General features: G+C 45.1%; 2 protein-coding genes across 2 annotated transcripts in view; one reads left to right on the plus strand and one right to left on the minus strand.

The window, feature by feature from the left end:
- LOC310878260 (serine/threonine-protein kinase PAK 2-like) overlaps positions 1-17,497 on the minus strand; it is a 155,621-nt gene that overhangs the window by 87,301 nt on the left and 50,823 nt on the right. The gene's annotated exons all lie outside the window — the stretch shown is intronic.
- atr (ATR checkpoint kinase) overlaps positions 1-17,497 on the plus strand; it is a 48,739-nt gene that overhangs the window by 3,360 nt on the left and 27,882 nt on the right. The window contains exons 6-27 of the mRNA XM_083792866.1: positions 31-201; positions 1,056-1,219; positions 1,468-1,620; positions 2,115-2,313; positions 3,870-4,141; positions 4,484-4,674; positions 5,452-5,552; positions 5,930-6,104; positions 6,523-6,678; positions 8,328-8,522; positions 9,681-9,776; positions 9,914-9,994; positions 10,323-10,418; positions 11,641-11,771; positions 11,917-12,060; positions 12,985-13,078; positions 13,853-13,978; positions 14,186-14,392; positions 14,527-14,640; positions 14,768-14,883; positions 15,538-15,658; positions 16,677-16,814. Of these exons, the coding sequence (XP_083648992.1) occupies positions 31-201; positions 1,056-1,219; positions 1,468-1,620; positions 2,115-2,313; positions 3,870-4,141; positions 4,484-4,674; positions 5,452-5,552; positions 5,930-6,104; positions 6,523-6,678; positions 8,328-8,522; positions 9,681-9,776; positions 9,914-9,994; positions 10,323-10,418; positions 11,641-11,771; positions 11,917-12,060; positions 12,985-13,078; positions 13,853-13,978; positions 14,186-14,392; positions 14,527-14,640; positions 14,768-14,883; positions 15,538-15,658; positions 16,677-16,814 (3,241 nt within the window). The remainder of the gene's footprint in view (positions 1-30; positions 202-1,055; positions 1,220-1,467; positions 1,621-2,114; positions 2,314-3,869; positions 4,142-4,483; positions 4,675-5,451; positions 5,553-5,929; positions 6,105-6,522; positions 6,679-8,327; positions 8,523-9,680; positions 9,777-9,913; positions 9,995-10,322; positions 10,419-11,640; positions 11,772-11,916; positions 12,061-12,984; positions 13,079-13,852; positions 13,979-14,185; positions 14,393-14,526; positions 14,641-14,767; positions 14,884-15,537; positions 15,659-16,676; positions 16,815-17,497) is intronic.

Consider the following 17,497-nt stretch of genomic DNA (forward strand, 5'->3'; position numbering starts at 1 on the left):
ATTAGTGTTCTAACATGTCTGTGTCTACAGGGACATGCGTGTGCGGAGCAAGGTTTGGACTTTGCTGAACAGCCGTCTGGAAGAGCTCCTGACCTCTCTGAACTCTGAGAGCGGTGACCCCCGGTCTCTCCATACCCTCTCTGCTCTGGAGGGGCTGGCCCTCATCCTGCACCTGGTTGCCCTCTGTTCCTCGCCCACCAGGTCACTTGCATTATGCTTTTTTTCTTCAGTTGCTCTGCCTTTGTCTTTCCCTCTTTTGTCCTTCCACCTTTCTTAAACAGTCAGTAGAATTATGTTATGCAAGCTTACTTTGATTACACTATATATATATATATATATATATATATACACACACACACACAAAAAAATTTACTTAATGGCCATATGAAACCACATGAAAATATTCATAAGAATTGATGTTCAGTCTGTATCGTATGAAATATTTATGCTATTTACACCTGAAATATGACTAATAAAGTTAATCAAACCTTACTTATTTACTCCTCTTCTTCCCCTGTGGCACATACTGTAAGGCTTCAATGAGCACTCTCCATTTGCATCCCTGGCCTGGCAGCCTCTCCCCATGACAGGTTCATCTGTTCCAGCTCTTGTGCCACAGGTCTGCTCTTGTGCCACTAGGTTTTCTTTTGCCTGGTGGTGTGCCTGGTGACGATTTCTTTTCATAAGCCCTCACCTGGAGATGTTACCAGGCCAAAAGATCTGACATATCGGAGGCATCTTTTGTGGGACGCTAAACTGTTTTGATCACTCGCCAGCTCTTGGAACCATACCATCTGTTCTGCTGACTTGACATTGCTGTTGTATAGGAGCATCTTGGATTGTTTGGATCAAACTTGCCACAGTACATTAAAACCCACCCATCCATTCTCACATTAATAGACAGAATAACAGGGGCAAAACATAACCTCCATTGACAATAGTTTTCTCCTCTGTCAACAGACTTTAACCAACTTTCAAATGCAAATGTTTGTAATAGTAGCAGGGTGTTGCCTCTGCTGGGCCAATATTTGTATTTTTCTTTTTCTTTACATCAGGCCATCCTCTCTCCTGTGGGTTTCCACTGAGACTCTGGGCAGGGCCCTGAAGAGCTGTCAGTCAATATTAGAAGGAGGGCTTAAACCAGAAACTGACCTCGCCCTTAAACAGTCTGCTGTCCAACACACTGTCAGGGTGCTGGACTCTCTCGTCTACCTGACAAGTAAGGTCACATACACCCACACACATGAGCACACGCATGCACTCTTCCATGCAATCTTTTCAAGCTGAATGGTAAATGGTGCATTTATACAGTATATACTGTAAAACCTTTTTTCCAAAGCGCTTTATATAGATTGTGCATTACATTCACCCATTCACACACCCATTCACACACACATTCATACACCGATGGCGGTGGAAACCATGCAAGCCTCTCCAATGTGTGCACCTATGTGCGTACATATACAGTGAGCTGTCAAGGCGAAGAAGGGCTCCAGCGGCGGGTGTGTGCCATGCTGTCTCTGCCTTGGGTGTGTGAGCACAAGTCTGTCTCAGCCTATAGGAATGCAGGGTTCCCTTCCAGTCTGCCTACCCTGGCACAGAGACTTTCCGCCTGCTACTGTAAGTACCATTGCCACAAATTCTCAACCAGCGTTGAAAGAAAAAAAATGCTTTATTAGAGTAATAATGTCTAAATGTGTTGTATTGTACATTTTTAGGCCTTCAACCAACGCATAGTATAGAGGACACGAGTCAACTAATTATATATATATATATATATATTTTTGTCACTTCATTTTTTGAACAAAAATGTGAAAAAACAATAGCAAAAGACAAACACAGTACAAACAAACATGAAAAAGAAAAAAGAAAAAGAAAAAAAATTGACAATGCGTATCAAATCTTGCATGTTACTTTACATATTCCTAGATATTTTCTGTTGTACCTCATTCCCCCATTCCCTTATTCTTTGTGTTCAGGTCTTAAATATTGTCCATTTGGACCAGTCGACTAATTATAGTTTTTAAGTGGTTTATAGCCTGTTGATGTTTGTGGTGCGATCCAGAACCAGTTCCATGAAAAAAGGTAAAATAGGACCACCTGTTTCTCCCCAGCTTCTCAGATTCAGGCAGAGTGTGTAACACTACTGGCCCTGCTCCATCAGGGTGTATGTGAGACATGGCGCGTGTGCGTGTTTTCCAAAGCACTGCAGAGCCAAGATGAGGTGGTGAGGGCTGCAGCCGTTCGAACATTTCCTTTGCTGTTGCACCACCTGGGAAACACGCACCACAACCTCATCAAGAGTACTTTACTGTAAGTACCGGTAGTTAAACACAGTACACACTCCCCTCTGGCCATGTTTGCATTAGGGGTGAAATGATTAATCAATTAGTAAAAAGAAGATTTACTTATCATTTTATCTAAATAATCGTTTTAGTGCCAAGAGGGATTTTATGAAGCTGTGAAATTGCATGTCCAATTTAAACAAATTCTCTTCTCAAACTGTGAGCTGATAATTTCCACCAAGCTTCATAAAAACATGCCCAGCCTCTCGATTTTCACCTTTATACATGATTATGACCTTGACCTCTGACCCTTTTGACCCAAAAAGTTAATTATCTCTTTGGTGGCAGCCTAGCGATTATTCCCAGTAAGTGTCATGAAAGCTGACTTTCCAATTTCAGGTTATATTGAAATCAGAGCATGTGAGCCGAGTGGAATTGGGGGAAAAAACGCTCTTCACTCCAGAGGGCTGATGTCTCGCTCGCTCATTCGCTCGTGTTGATTACCCCCACACCGCTCCCATCCACTCCCACCGCTCACCTTCATTTGCGCACCGGTTACTCCGATATCAGCTCAGATCCGTCCACTCATGTTGCTGCACGTCCAAACTCCTAAACACGGAGCAAACACACAGCACTGCTCCATGCTGCAGCGGCACGTGTCTCTGTGTCACAGTGGATTATTTTTGAGCTAGCAAAACGCAAGCCCAGGCAGCACTTCAGCTGTTCCTTTGATATGCTGGTGGGCAGTGCCGTCAAAGTGCCACTTCAAAGAGATTTTGAAGTGCCAGGTGTGTAGTAGATGTATCTGTCCCATTGGTTAGTGCCAATACTGCCAGTGCCGGCTGATAGTTCACCAATGCTGAACCTTCACACTAGTGAGCTGCTTCTACTTCTACTTTGTGTGTGGTCCACACACTTTCCACCACTTGATGTGCAACCCTGCCTGCTCAAACATGTGGTGCACACTATTGGCTAGGATTTTGACCAATTGGAAAGCACCCACTCCCTCCTCTCACATTCACTGGATAAGAGACATCTTGCATTGTCTAAAATTACAAAAGATTAGATTCTCATTAAATAGTTCCTCCAATAAATGTGTCCGGAAATTGAGTCCATCTCTGTGCGGTGCACTGTCAGGCCAGAGCCTATATGTGGCATGCACCTGGACCACTGATCAGGTCTTCCCTGAGTGTAAAGATAACTATAAGTCAGGAATTAACATTGGCCACTTCCTCACTCGGGGAGCTTTCTTAAGTGGCTGGATCCGTATGGGACATTAGCAGGGCAATTCACAGTTACATGCATCTGTCATATCATTCACGTACACTGAAAATGGAGCTGGGCCTAGAATGCTTCCTTGCGGAACTCCACGTTCCATGATGTTTGGGTCAGATAAAACACCATTTACCCCGGCTTGGAGCAGAGGGCGGTCCTCGCTCTGAAGCCGCTCTGATGCATTTTAACCCGATCAGCGCTCAATTCAAAACCCCCCCAGCTCACATGCTCTGCTTGAAATTAATCAAACAGACACATTGGTGTGTGTGTGTGTGTGTGTGTGTGTGTGTGTGTGTGTGTGATAAAAAGGGCTAGGCTGGAAGATGGCTCAGAGCAAGTGAAGACAGAGCTGGCGAGGAGCGTGGGTCAGCTGGTCTGCATCCTGTCGGGGAACTCTCAGCTTAGTGTCGGCCACACGGATGCCACCATCCACCTCCCCAGTAGTATCCTCTGCTCCCGCTTCAGCCTGGCCGCCAAGCACACTGCTGGGAAGAAAGAAAAAGCAACGGTCCTCGGAGCATCCCTCCTCAGACCCTTCCTGCCTCTGCTGGGAGAGCAGGCTGCCAGCTCTGTCAAACGAGGTACTGAGGTGTCTGCAGTGACATGTTTTCATTAGCAGGGCAACCACGCTAGAGTAAGCCTAAAGTTTGTCAGGCTACTTGTCTCACAGTTTTGGCGGTACGCACTTGAGCCATATGTCAAATTGACCGGCTTCATCGGGAATGGTGTGCTTGCATTTTGCTAAGATAAATGTGTGATAAGTGTGTGTGTGTGTGTGTGTGTGTGTGTGTGTGTGTGTGTTTTATTTGTGTGCTTTGTGGAGTTATTATTTTGGCACCATGACCATGTCATTCTTGTCTTTATTGGTGAGAGGATGCGCCCCAAAATGCACGTGATGTCTAATATAACTTCCTTTATTCCAGCTTTTGTGGAGTCTCTTCCTCTCCTCTGCCAATGTGTGAATCTTCTGGGTGGAGACGGTGACTCCCGGGCCGTTCTGGGTGCTTTGATTTGTCTAACAGAGGATCCCGATCCACTAGTCAGAACAAGCTTCGCCCAGTCGGTGCGCTTCCTGGTAGCAGAGCCCAACCCTGAGCAAGACTTTCTCAGTGAGGTGAGTGATGTCATCACGGCGCTAAATCAAAAGTAACTAGGTATTACTACTAAATAAATAGATGCCTTTATTGATCCCGTGGGGGGAATTTCAGTCGACCAGAGGCAGCACAGCAGATAGCAGATGGGGCACACGCATACATATTGGCTGTGGCTCAGGAGGTAGAGCAGGTCGTCCAATGATCCCTGGGTCGGCGGTTCGAATCCCGGCTCCTCCTGTCCACATGTCGAAGTGTCCTTGGGCAAGACACTGAACCCTACATTGCCTCCAATGAGTTGGTCGGTAAGTGTGAGTTTACCACCATTGGTGTGTGAATGTGGGAAGTGAGGACGCTGGCGTCAACTCGACTGTTCGCCGCTTCACCTCTCAATGTATGAATGGCATGAATGAACCATTGTAAAGCGCTTTGAGCACTTGGAAAAGCGCTATAAAAATGCATATATATATATATATATATATATATATATATATATACACACACACACACACATTCATTGCAGGTTTTCAGCAAGCCCACGCAGTTTCTGCAGGAACTGCTTTTCTAGTTATATTTATAAATCCCACTCTTGTAGTAAGGGGTGCTCTTATTATCGTACATCACCTCATTCCGGCCAATCAGAATTTGCGTCCTCACCTTCGTCTTCAATGTTTGTGTTTAAACACATGCACACACACCAAAAGATGGACATAGTTGGGGCTATTGCCCCTCAAAAATCATCCTGATGATGTGATGGTGATGATGACATGGATACGTTTCTCCTTAATCTGTCTCCCCAGCTCCTGGTCACACGCCTGACAGAGGCCTTCACCAATGCTAAAGTCAACCAAGATGACGAGCTGCGCAATACTCTCATCCTCACTACAGGAGAGATAGGCAGGTATGGAGAATCACACCATTACCGTCGTACACTATGCAGGGGACCTGAGGTTTCATTTCTGCTTGGTGGTGTTACAGCTACGACCTGCGTGTAGATGGTTTCAGGCTGTACACAATAAAAACACACACCTTCTTATAATTTCCACACTTTTGAACATAATGTTTTATAACCCCTTGTTGCCCTGGCAAACAATACAAACTATAGAAAACTGTTGGTTTTGGTTTACATGCACGCGCACGCACACACACACACACACACACACACACACACACACACACACACACACACACACACAAGAGGCCAGTGCTGTTTTTGCATACACGCCTTATGGAGGTCAATTAAGCGACATATTTAATTTTGAATTGTCTTTCTCTCAGAGCATCCCCGATGCATCTCTTGGTGTCCTTTGCCGTCCTGAGGTTGCTCCACTGTCTGCTGTCCAAGTCTTCGCCAGTGTCTGTGGCAGCATACACCCAGATCAGAGCCCTGGCCAAGGCCAAAGGCCTGCACCTGCAGACCCTCTTCAGCCAGTACAAGAACCCCATCTGCCAGGTGTGACATAACATAACACAAGATAATAGTTTTAGTTGGAATTGCAGTTGGAGTAGGAATTATTGTTGAATTCAGAATCTTAATGTCATTTATCAAATATAACAGCAGGGATGTAAGCTTCTTTTGTCAATCAGATAAGCGTGTTGCTGGTGTTACAATATTTACACCTCTTTTATTGTTTTGTTCAATATCTAATTTCTTCATACTGTATGTTAATGTTTGTATTTATATTGATCTTTAAGTGGTGAATCAGATGATTTCATTTATTTTCTTGCTTTGACTCATTGATATGTAAAGAAATATCTATATAAAAATGCTCTTGATTATCGGATTAATCAAAAAAAGTAACCCATATAATAATGGCTAAGAAAAGAATGGATGGCTGCAGCCCTGTTTCTCTCTCTTGTGTTGTGTTTAGTTCCTGGTGGAGTCATTGCACTCACGTCATGTGACTGCCCTGCGGAGCACGCCTGATCAGTGCAGCGAGTCAGCCAATCAGAGAGAGTTGGCCCTGGATAGCCTGGCTCAGACCGCGCACGCCTTCGACTTCCCAGACCTCAACCGCTTTCTCACTGTAGGCACAGAAAGACCTCTACCTCACTGTAGACACAGAAAGACCACTACCTCACTGTAGGCACAGAAAGACCTCTACCTCACTGTAGGCACAGAAAGACCACTACCTCACTGTAGGCACAGAAAGACCACTACCTCACTGTAGGCACAGAAAGACCTCTACCTCACTGTAGACACAGAAAGACCACTACCTCACTGTAGGCACAGAAAGACCTCTACCTCACTGTAGACACAGAAAGACCACTACCTCACTGTAGGCACAGAAAGACCTCTACCTCACTGTAGACACAGAAAGACCACTACCTCACTGTAGGCACAGAAAGACCTCTACCTCACTGTAGGCACAGAAAGACCACTACCTCACTGTAGACACAGAAAGACCTCTACCTCACTGTAGACACAGAAAGACCTCTACCTCACTGTAGACACAGAAAGACCACTACCTCACTGTAGGCACAGAAAGACCTCTACCTCACTGTAGACACAGAAAGACCACTACCTCACTGTAGACACAGAAAGACCTCTACCTCACTGTAGGCACAGAAAGACCTCTACCTCACTGTAGGCACAGAAAGACCTCTACCTCACTGTAGACACAGAAAGACCTCTACCTCACTGTAGACACAGAAAGACCTCTACCTCACTAGACACAGAAAGACCTCTACCTCACTGTAGACACAGAAAGACCTCTACCTCACTGTAGACACAGAAAGACCTCTACCTCACTGTAGACACAGAAAGACCACTACCTCACTGTAGGCACAGAAAGACCTCTACCTCACTGTAGGCACAGAAAGACCTCTACCTCACTGTAGACACAGAAAGACCTCTACCTCACTGTAGACACAGAAAGACCACTACCTCACTGTAGACACAGAAAGACCTCTACCTCACTGTAGGCACAGAAAGACCACTACCTCACTGTAGACACAGAAAGACCTCTACCTCACTGTAGACACAGAAAGACCACTACCTCACTGTAGACACAGAAAGACCTCTACCTCACTGTAGGCACAGAAAGACCTCTACCTCACTGTAGACACAGAAAGACCTCTACCTCACTAGACACAGAAAGACCACTACCTCACTGTAGACACAGAAAGACCTCTACCTCACTGTAGGCACAGAAAGACCTCTACCTCACTGTAGGCACAGAAAGACCTCTACCTCACTGTAGGCACAGAAAGACCTCTACCTCACTGTAGACACAGAAAGACCTCTACCTCACTGTAGGCACAGAAAGACCTCTACCTCACTGTAGGCACAGAAAGACCTCTACCTCACTGTAGGCACAGAAAGACCTCTACCTCACTGTAGGCACAGAAAGACCTCTACCTCACATCTTGATGATGTCATCATCTTGATGACATCATCAAGATGTGTTTCACCACCCTTTTCAGACTTTTTTTATTATTTCCTAATTACATTACGTTACTAGTTACATTTACTAATGTATATTAATGACATAGTAAAATGTTGAAAATGAGTACAGTACTCAAGTACAGTACTTGAGTACATGTACTTAATTACTTTACACCACTGCTCAAAATTGCCGATCTACAAACTGTTCTTGTAGTTTAGCTATTTTTGTACAACAGATTATACATTTAGTGTTAGTCATTATAGTATGTTGTGTGTTTGTGTATGTAGAGAACTCTCCAGGTACTCCTGCCCTACCTGGCGGCAAAGGCCAGCTCTACCGCCTCCTCCCTCATCCGCACCTTAGCCAATGAGCTGAAGGCCAACAGGAGGGAGATTCTCATCAACAACTTCAAGTACATCTTCAGCCATCTGATCTGCTCTTGTAATCAGGACGAGTTAGAGCGGGCCTTTCGCTATCTCCAGGTATTATTATTATCCACCTTTACAACGAGGTACAGCGTGTAAGCATTTTGTTTGCCAAAAAAATTGCTTAGTGGGTTGGATTGATTGATTCTTTAATTTAAATTTGTATTAACAGTTTGTAAAAAAAAAAAAGAGAAGCTAGGATTGAGAGGATTGAGTAAGGGCCGATTCATACTCCTATTTTAGAGCCGAATAAAAGTCGGTTCGGCGCTGTAGAGCCTACAATTTGACGTCATTTGAGGTTCGGGGGGGCGGGTACCGTCGTAAAGTCGGCTCTTCGGTGCTACTGAAAATTTCTGACGAGCCGAAATCATTTCGGCACTACAGCGCCGAAACAGCAACAATCGGCCCATACCCAGAAAAGTACTATACGTTCTGTCTTGCCTGTGAGAGAGATACCACCCCATACCATGCCAAGGTTATGGCTGCGTATGCAGTGATGTAGATAGTAATGTAATGGATCCCGGGACCCAGGGTTGGTCTTTTTAGATGGGTCCCAGGGACCTACTTTAACGGCGTTAGAGTACAGTACTGAGTACATTATTGCATCCCAGGACCACCGGAGGGTGACATGATTGCGTCCATTCTCAATTTAATGAGTCTAAGGATGCATGCTATTTGCATCACTGCGTATGGATCTTCCATGTGCTATTGAGTTCCCTAACACAAGAGTGTAAAATTAATAGAGTGAAAATGGCCAATATGTGTTGTTTTTTTCCTTATTACTGTGGGAGAGTGAATGCCAGTTTGGCAAAACCCCAAGTAGAAAACAGGCTATGCAGTCGCTGGAGGACGAAAACTTAGCTCCAACCGTGTAGTTTACAAGACTCCCAGCGTAGCTATTGCTAATGTTCAATTAATTGATGTGTGCAACTGTGCATTGTTGGGGAAAAGATAAAAGATGATCTTTGCTGTGTGCGCGCACCTATAGGTAGCTTACGCCACACGGGTCACAGAGTGACTTTGTTGGTATTAAAATCGACCTGTTAAAATCCCCGGTCAGGAGGAATGAAACATTTCATTTATTATCAAAGCTCGTATAAGTGTTTGATTTTGTTTTATAAAAACAATAACATGTGAATTTTGACGTGATTACCACCACTTACCAGACTTTTGATACATTTATATAACTCTTTCTAATGCTGTGTTATGTCCCAGAGTGAGACAGAGATTGAACTGGGTTCTCTGCTGAGGCAGGACTTTCAAGGCCTTCACAATGAGCTGCTTCTACGCCTGGGAGAGAATTACCAGCAGGTCTACACACACAGACGCACGCACGCACTTTTGATTGAAGATCTGTATATTGATACATGGTATATGAATTCAGCTTAAAATCGAAGTAGTTTCTGTCCACAGTGCTGATACATGTTGTTTGTTTGTTGTTATTTTAGGTGTTTAATGGCCTAGCTATGCTCGCCTCCAATGATGACCCATACCAAGGTCCACGGGAAATCACTACTCCAGAACGCATGGTAAGTGTCAGACTGAATGGTAATCAAATGCATACATTTCTGGGGAGGAGCTTCTAATCTTTCACTCTGATTATTACCAAAGTCTGAATTTTTTGTTGCATGCTTGCTAACTTAATATCTAAGATTATTAGAACTAATTTTAAAATCATTTAAATATTGTTGAAACAACATACGTACGTACATGTTACACACAAAACGAATCATATATACCGGTACATATCAATCTCAATCAGATAAACAGATATCAGTCATATCAATTGTGATCTCCTTCTTTCCTTCCTTCTCAACTTACATAATATTTCATGTTGTTTCTTTGTCTGTGAATTAGGCTGATTATCTGCAGCCCAAACTGTTGGGCATCTTGGCCTTTTTCAACCTGCAGCTGCTTAGCTCCAGCGCTGGGGAGAAGGAACGCAAGAAGCAGGTGGGTGATCCTGTGACATGACACTATTCTATTATATTCTATCATGGAACCCGAGCCCCGGGCTGGACCGACTAATTGGCATACATTTTCGTCGTCGGGAATTTGTGAACTCTGAACAACCTATTGAAACACAATAAATTAAATTGGGTATTAGCTCCCAGCCTCCTATAGGCACGGTAGGCCACTCTGAACCATGCTCCTTCTAACCTGAGGCCACTCTGTGAACCATGCTCCTTCTAACCTGAGGCCACTCTGTGAACCATGCTCCTTCTAACCTGAGGCCACTCTGTGAACCATGCTCCTTCTAACCTGAGGCCACTCTGTGAACCATGCTCCTTCTAACCTGAGGCCACTCTGTGAACCATGCTCCTTCTAACCTGAGGCCACTCTGTGAACCATGCTCCTTCTAACCTGAGGCCACTCTGTGAACCATGCTCCTTCTAACCTGAGGCCACTCTGTGAACCATGCTCCTTCTAACCTAAGGCCACTCTGTGAACCATGCTCCTTCTAACCTAAGGCCACTCTGTGAACCATGCTCCTTCTAACCTAAGGCCACTCTGTGAACCATGCTCCTTCTAACCTAAGGCCACTCTGTGAACCATGCTCCTTCTAACCTGAGGCCACTCTGTGAACCATGCTCCTTCTAACCTAAGGCCACTCTGTGAACCATGCTCATTCTAACCTGAGGCCACTCTGTGATAGCCTGGTTAATAAACCAGACCGAATCAGCCGTTGGCAAAAAAAATTTGCCTACCGGCGGATTTCGGTCTGGAGAGGCTCAATTGTACGCCCATTTTCTACACACGAAAACGTGTGCGCCCAATAGGGACACGGTATGCAATATGGGCGGGCTTTGGTACAGTGACGTTCAATGCTTGAGACCTTTGACTGACAGTAGCTCTGACCAATTGCGTCAAAGAGAAAATGTTTCCCTGGAAATGAAATCCAAGCTGAGCCTCCCCAGACTAATATCCCGCGGATCCGTGCGATATTAGTCTGGTTTATTAACCAGGCTAACTCTGTGAACCATGCTCCTTCTAACCTGAGGCCACTCTGTGAACCATGCTCCTTCTAACCTGAGGCCACTCTGTGAACCATGCTCCTTCTAACCTAAGGCCACTCTGTGAACCATGCTCCTTCTAACCTGCCTAACGGAGTGGTCTGGCTTGTACAACATAAAGTACAGTATTGGAGTTGGTTTTCATGTATTTTTCTGTGCAGGTCCTGACCAGTGTGATGGCTCTGATGAAACTGATGGGTTCCAAACACATCAGTTCTGTCCGGGTGAAGATGATGACAACACTCCGCACTGGCCTGCAGTACAGGGAGGACTTCCCTCTGCTCTGCTGCCAGTCAGTAGTAACACACACACACACACACACACACACACACACACACACACACACACACACACACACACACACACGTGTAAATATGTTTCATTTGGTCATGTGATTGTTATCCTCATTTGTCACGTCCTACTTCGTGTGTGGACAGGACGTGGGAGTGTTTTGTGAGGAGCGTGGAGCCCACCCACCTGGGTCCTCTGCTGAGTCATGTGATTGTAGCACTCCTCCCTCTCATCCCACTACTGCCCAAAGAGACCGCCGCTATCATACGCTTCCTCATATTGGACAACAGGTAATGCATTCGCGCGCACACACAGTCACAGACGGGTTACTAAAAATACCTCAGCTATCATGTAATCAAAAATAGTATTCTACAGTAACAAAAAAATAATAGTAACTAGAAAAAGTGCCCTTCTGGGCACAGGTCTCCACCAGGATAGGAATGTAGGACATTGCAGCTTGCCTTCATCTGGTGGTTGGATAAAAGGGCAACAAAAGTAAATTATCCACAGATCCGTGCAGTTAGATGTAAAAACACTTTTCGGCCAGTTATAGCGCCACCTTGAGGCTGAGTTGAAATTGTTCATGTGGCATTTCGTCCTCGGCCTAGTGGGAATGTGCGTGCACAATTTCACGGAAATCACGCGATGTGTTCATGATTTGCAGCATTTTGTTTGAAACTGAGCACTCCTGTGAACTTTGGAAGCCAATCTTAACCAATCAGGATGGAGTCTGAGAAATCTGAAAGACCGGTTTCGTTGAATGGCTCTAGAGAGACTGTGTACCAATTTGCGCGATGTTTGGACAAAATGTGTAGGTATACTGTGCAAAAACTTGTTTTGCACAAAGCGGCCTCCTGGTGGCGCTATAACAGGCCGTTCTGGAAAGTTTGGGGCAGAGGTTAATCGTTGGCATCCAGGGAGTGTGTGTGCAAAATTTGGCATCGACCGGGTTAACGGTGGCCGAGATTAGCTGCTCACGGACGGACACACGGACGGAGGGACGGAGTGCAAAACATACTCTCCCCCCATGCCTTCGGCCTGGTGGAGACAATAAAATAGAATGAACACACATCGTTTGCATTTTGATTTTGTTTTAATGAGAGTTTATGGTTCTTTGTGTATAATCTCAAAACTGTAAGGAATATTTATGCATTTGGTTCCAGACATAACATGGTTTATGACATGTGATGAACAACCTGACTTCTCTCCCACAGAGAAGAGGTCCAAGACTTCCTCCATGAGATTTACTTCTTACCAGACAATCCTGAACTGAAAGAAATCCACATTGTTCTACAGGACTACAAGAAGGTCTGCATCAATGAATCACAGTCTGACTGAGTTTATACAGTAGGCCAAGTATGCTCACACATACAAGGAATTTGACTCAGCAGATTGTGCCCTATGTTTGGGCGAAATATGTAGCATTAAGTCATGTAATTTGTGTTACCGGCCCTCGGTTAGGACTTAACAAATGTAGGCCGACAGACAGACTAGTGTGCTCTTTGGCTGACTGAGTGGTCACAGCTAAAATAAACACAACCTACAGTAGACAAGCCTACTTCAACGGGACCCTGTAAGCTTGTTGACTTACAGTACCTCTCTTAATCGTGATTAACTGAAATCTCTGATCTGTTTGAGTCATTCTTTTGAAAATAAATCAAATATAAGACTGTTTTGATATTGCGAAAAAAAGTCACTTAATTGGACTAAAGGAATGGATTCCAGAGCGTTGTCTCTTATTGTTCTGTTATAAAACCACGGCAACTCTCTGTCCAGTCACTTTATGGGTCATTGCTTGATCTGAATGAAGTCACCCTGTAAAATAAGAAATGCAAGCATATTGGTGGGTGTGGGGTAATGGAGAAGCATACTGTAACTATTGAGTTTGTCAGGAAAACAGAAAGAGGAAAATTAGGAAATGAAACTCAAAAATCAACATGCTACATAGTACCATTAATTGTGTTACTGGCAGCGTACTGTATGTATGACTGCAATGGTAGGTATGATACTAGACGGCCATGTTTTGTACAGTTATCGTGGCAACACTGCAGCAGTAACAGTGGTCATGTGGTGTTTGTGTAGCTGACGTCTGGCAGCAGTGACCTGGCTGCAGCGCTGCAGCTCTCCATGAGGGCCATCCAGCACGAGAACGTGGATGTCAGAATCCACGCACTCACCAGCCTCAGGGACATGCTGCACAGCAAGCAGGTGTGTATGCACACACACACGTACATGAGTTGTTTGCACTGGAGGTGCGTTAAGTAGTCGGTTCCGCCATGTGAAAGGCAAAAATGTTAGTTTTGCGTTTGTTTGTTTTTCTGTAGCTAATCTAGCTAACCACGGAAATGACTGGATCGATCAGCGATTTGTTAAATTAACAGTATGGACATTTTGCCATATGTGCATCCATTGTAGGAGTGGGTGCTACGTCAGGTGTGTGCCAGCGAGGCGGTAGAGCCGGTCATCTCAAGCCTGGTGGCGGTGCTGCTGAAGGGGTGCCAGGACTCGTCCCCGGAGGCCAGGCTCCTCTGTGGGGAGTGTCTGGGAGAGCTGGGTGCCGTCGACCCTGGACGTCTGGACCTGTCCCACACACACACGTATGGCGACCGCAACACCTTCGTGGTAAGAGGATGATTGGCGCAAGTTCCCTATTAATCACCATCCTATGATACGTAAGTGTGTTGTTTTTATTACATGTGTTCTCTGTGTGTGTGTGTGTGTGTGTGTGTGTGTGTGTGTGTGTGTGTGTGTGTTAGAGTGGTGTGGATGATCCTAACTTCGCTTATGAGCTGCTGACGGAACTGACGAGAACATTTCTGGCTTATGCTGACGATGTAAGAGGGCAAGATTCTGCTGCTTATGCCATGCAGGTACACACACACACACACACACGACAGAACAAGATTCAAAATTAATTAATCTAGCTGCAATTTATTAGTGTGTGTGTGTGTGTGTGTGTGTGTGTGTGTGTGTGTGTGTGTGTGTGTGTGTGTGTAGGAGCTGCTATCAGTCTTTGAGTGCCGTGAGGGTCGTACTGACTCTCCAGGCCGGCGGCTGTGGAGGAGGTTCCCTGAACAGATCCAAGAGATCCTGGAGCCTCACCTCAATACCAGGTTGACGGAACAAAGCAAACACACACTAAATGACACTAGGGATGTGCATGGCTGACCAAATGTATTCTTTTGAATAATCTACTGTTCGTAATTATTTCTGTGCTATCTACGATGATAATCGTACCCCCTAGACAGCATCAGCCATCTACCCCGTATACTCCTTATATGAAAGCGGCGTCCATCAATTTACCTTTTAGCATTGCTCCGGTTGCTATGGTGTGCCTCCGTCCCCACCAGCTATGGGACTTTTTACATCCAGGCTCCATTTAAATCCATTATTATTAAAAAGCAAAATTTCCAAAGCCCTGTATCTCTAAAGCTTCGAGCGCTGTCCATGGTTAGCCTTAGCCGTCGTGCATCCTCATGATCGAAAATAATTTGTGACTTTGTCTCGCATCGCTCCAGTTTCTGATGAGAGCTAAGGGGTATGAGCTAATGCTAACGATCACTGCTCACAACACTAGCCCCCACCTCTCTGATAACCCGGAAATGAAACGGCAGGTCGTTACAATGGGGAGTCAATGCTGGCAAGGCTTAGCTGTGCTTATGCTACCACCTAGCGGGCATCTAAATAATTAAGAATGAATTTTCAAATATAAAACATTTGTTTTCCGTTAATTTGCCCACCCAACTTTGATTCATGTGTCCTTGCAGGTATAAGAGCTGTCAGAAGGAGGTGGACTGGTCAAAGCTGAAGAAACCAGTGTACCTGAGCAACATGGGAAGCAGGTTCTCTGACTGGTCGGCTACATGGGCTGGATATCTCATTAGCAAAGTCAGTAATTATAATAGTTCAACATCAACCATTTATGCTTAAACCATTTTGGGGGGCACGGTGGCGTAGTCTGTAGCACTGTTGCCTCACAGCTAGAAGGTCCCGGGTTCAATTCCTGAGGAGGCTGTGGGTGCTGCGTGAGTAAAGGGCCTTTCTGCATGCTCCCCATGTAGGCTAAAGTAGGTACCCTCACAAAAAACATCCAATCCTGGACTCTAAACTGCCTCCCCCTGGTCCGCCTGATGAAGGAACTGGTTGGAATAACTACTAGGGATGCACCGATCCGGCTTTTTGGCATTCGATACCGATTTCGATACATGGGGGTCCAGTATCTGCCGATACAGAGTACCGATCTGATACCCCCCACAAAGAAACGTAATAACCTATTAAGCTGTATGCCTCACTGTGTGGAGTCTGGAATCATTATTTTGTGTAAGGCAACATCAAGGCTTGACTTAAACATTACTTTCCCAACTTTGTAAAACAAAATGTAACAAACACAGATATAAATGCACTGAATTATTTATTAAAGAACTGTGCAACAATGTGTGAGCAGGCTAGCCTGGCTGCATTCCACATGTTATACTGTCAATACTACACTGCTGTGTCACAGAGGAGGTAGAGTTGTTTTCATACTGTAATTACACATAATTATCGGATCGGATCGGATCGGATAATGTATCGGCCCATTTGCCACCGATACCCGATCTAGAATTTTAGCCTGGATCGGTGCCGATCTCCGATACGAGTATCGGATCGGTGCATCCCTAATAACTGTACTGACTGTGTAGTCATGTTTATTTTAATGGATTTTTTGTTTATTCATAACATTATACTAAATGTTGAAATGTTGTAGTGTAGTATATCCCAGCCCTAAACTCCATACTAGGTTTCCAGGGAGACGAAATGTCCAAACGTAGACGATGAAGCCAGGTGTAGCACGTAACCCCCCCCCCCATTTCCACCTCTGTGAAACTTGCAGAAACTCAAACTGAAATGCCTGTTTTTGATGTTCCAGGTGAGGCATGAGCTGGCCAGAAAGGTGTTCACATGCTGCAGTATCATCATCAAACACGACTACAAGGTCACCATCTACCTGCTGTCTCATATACTACTGTACATGCTGCTGGGCTGCACTGACACCGAGCAACAGGAGGTGAGTGTATACATGTACTGTATTATATGCTAGAACCGCAACTAACCATTATCTTCATAATCACTTCATCGAGTATTAATGGGAGGAGCAATCGACAAATACATGTGAAAACCATGGCAATAAACCACTCACTGTCACTGTTGCGCACTTGCGCAGCCTCACACACACACACACACACACACACACACACACACACACACACACACACACACACACACACACACACACACACACATATTAACTGTACGATGATTTCATGTGACAGTACAGTACAGGGACCCCCACATGGTAACTCCGTCATTTCTCAACCGTTTCGGACGCGGGCGGCTCGCCGGAAACCGGCCCGGCATCCTGGGCTCGTTCCTGTGGGTCTGGAAGTTGCATGCACCACTCACTTCACACGGGTGTGATGTTATAGAACACCTACCATTTATAAGGAGCTCAAGTATTGGTTTTCTGTAATTCTCAATTAGTCTGATGTCTTTTTAGTAATTAGTAATTTGTTTCCCCAAAAAACCTGCAAAAAAAGATTACCAGTAAAAGATTGAAACTTGGCCCAGGCCGTAGCGTAACGGTCTGGGCACTGGACTGGTGATCCAGTCGCGGTGTGCCGCGGGTTCGACTCCCGGACCCGACACGGCCTTTACCGCATGTCATCCCCCCATCTCTCTCCCGTTTCCTGT

This window comes from Protomyctophum parallelum (assembly GCF_964188405.1).
Source record: "Protomyctophum parallelum genome assembly, chromosome: 20".
Lineage (NCBI taxonomy): Eukaryota > Metazoa > Chordata > Actinopteri > Myctophiformes > Myctophidae > Protomyctophum > Protomyctophum parallelum.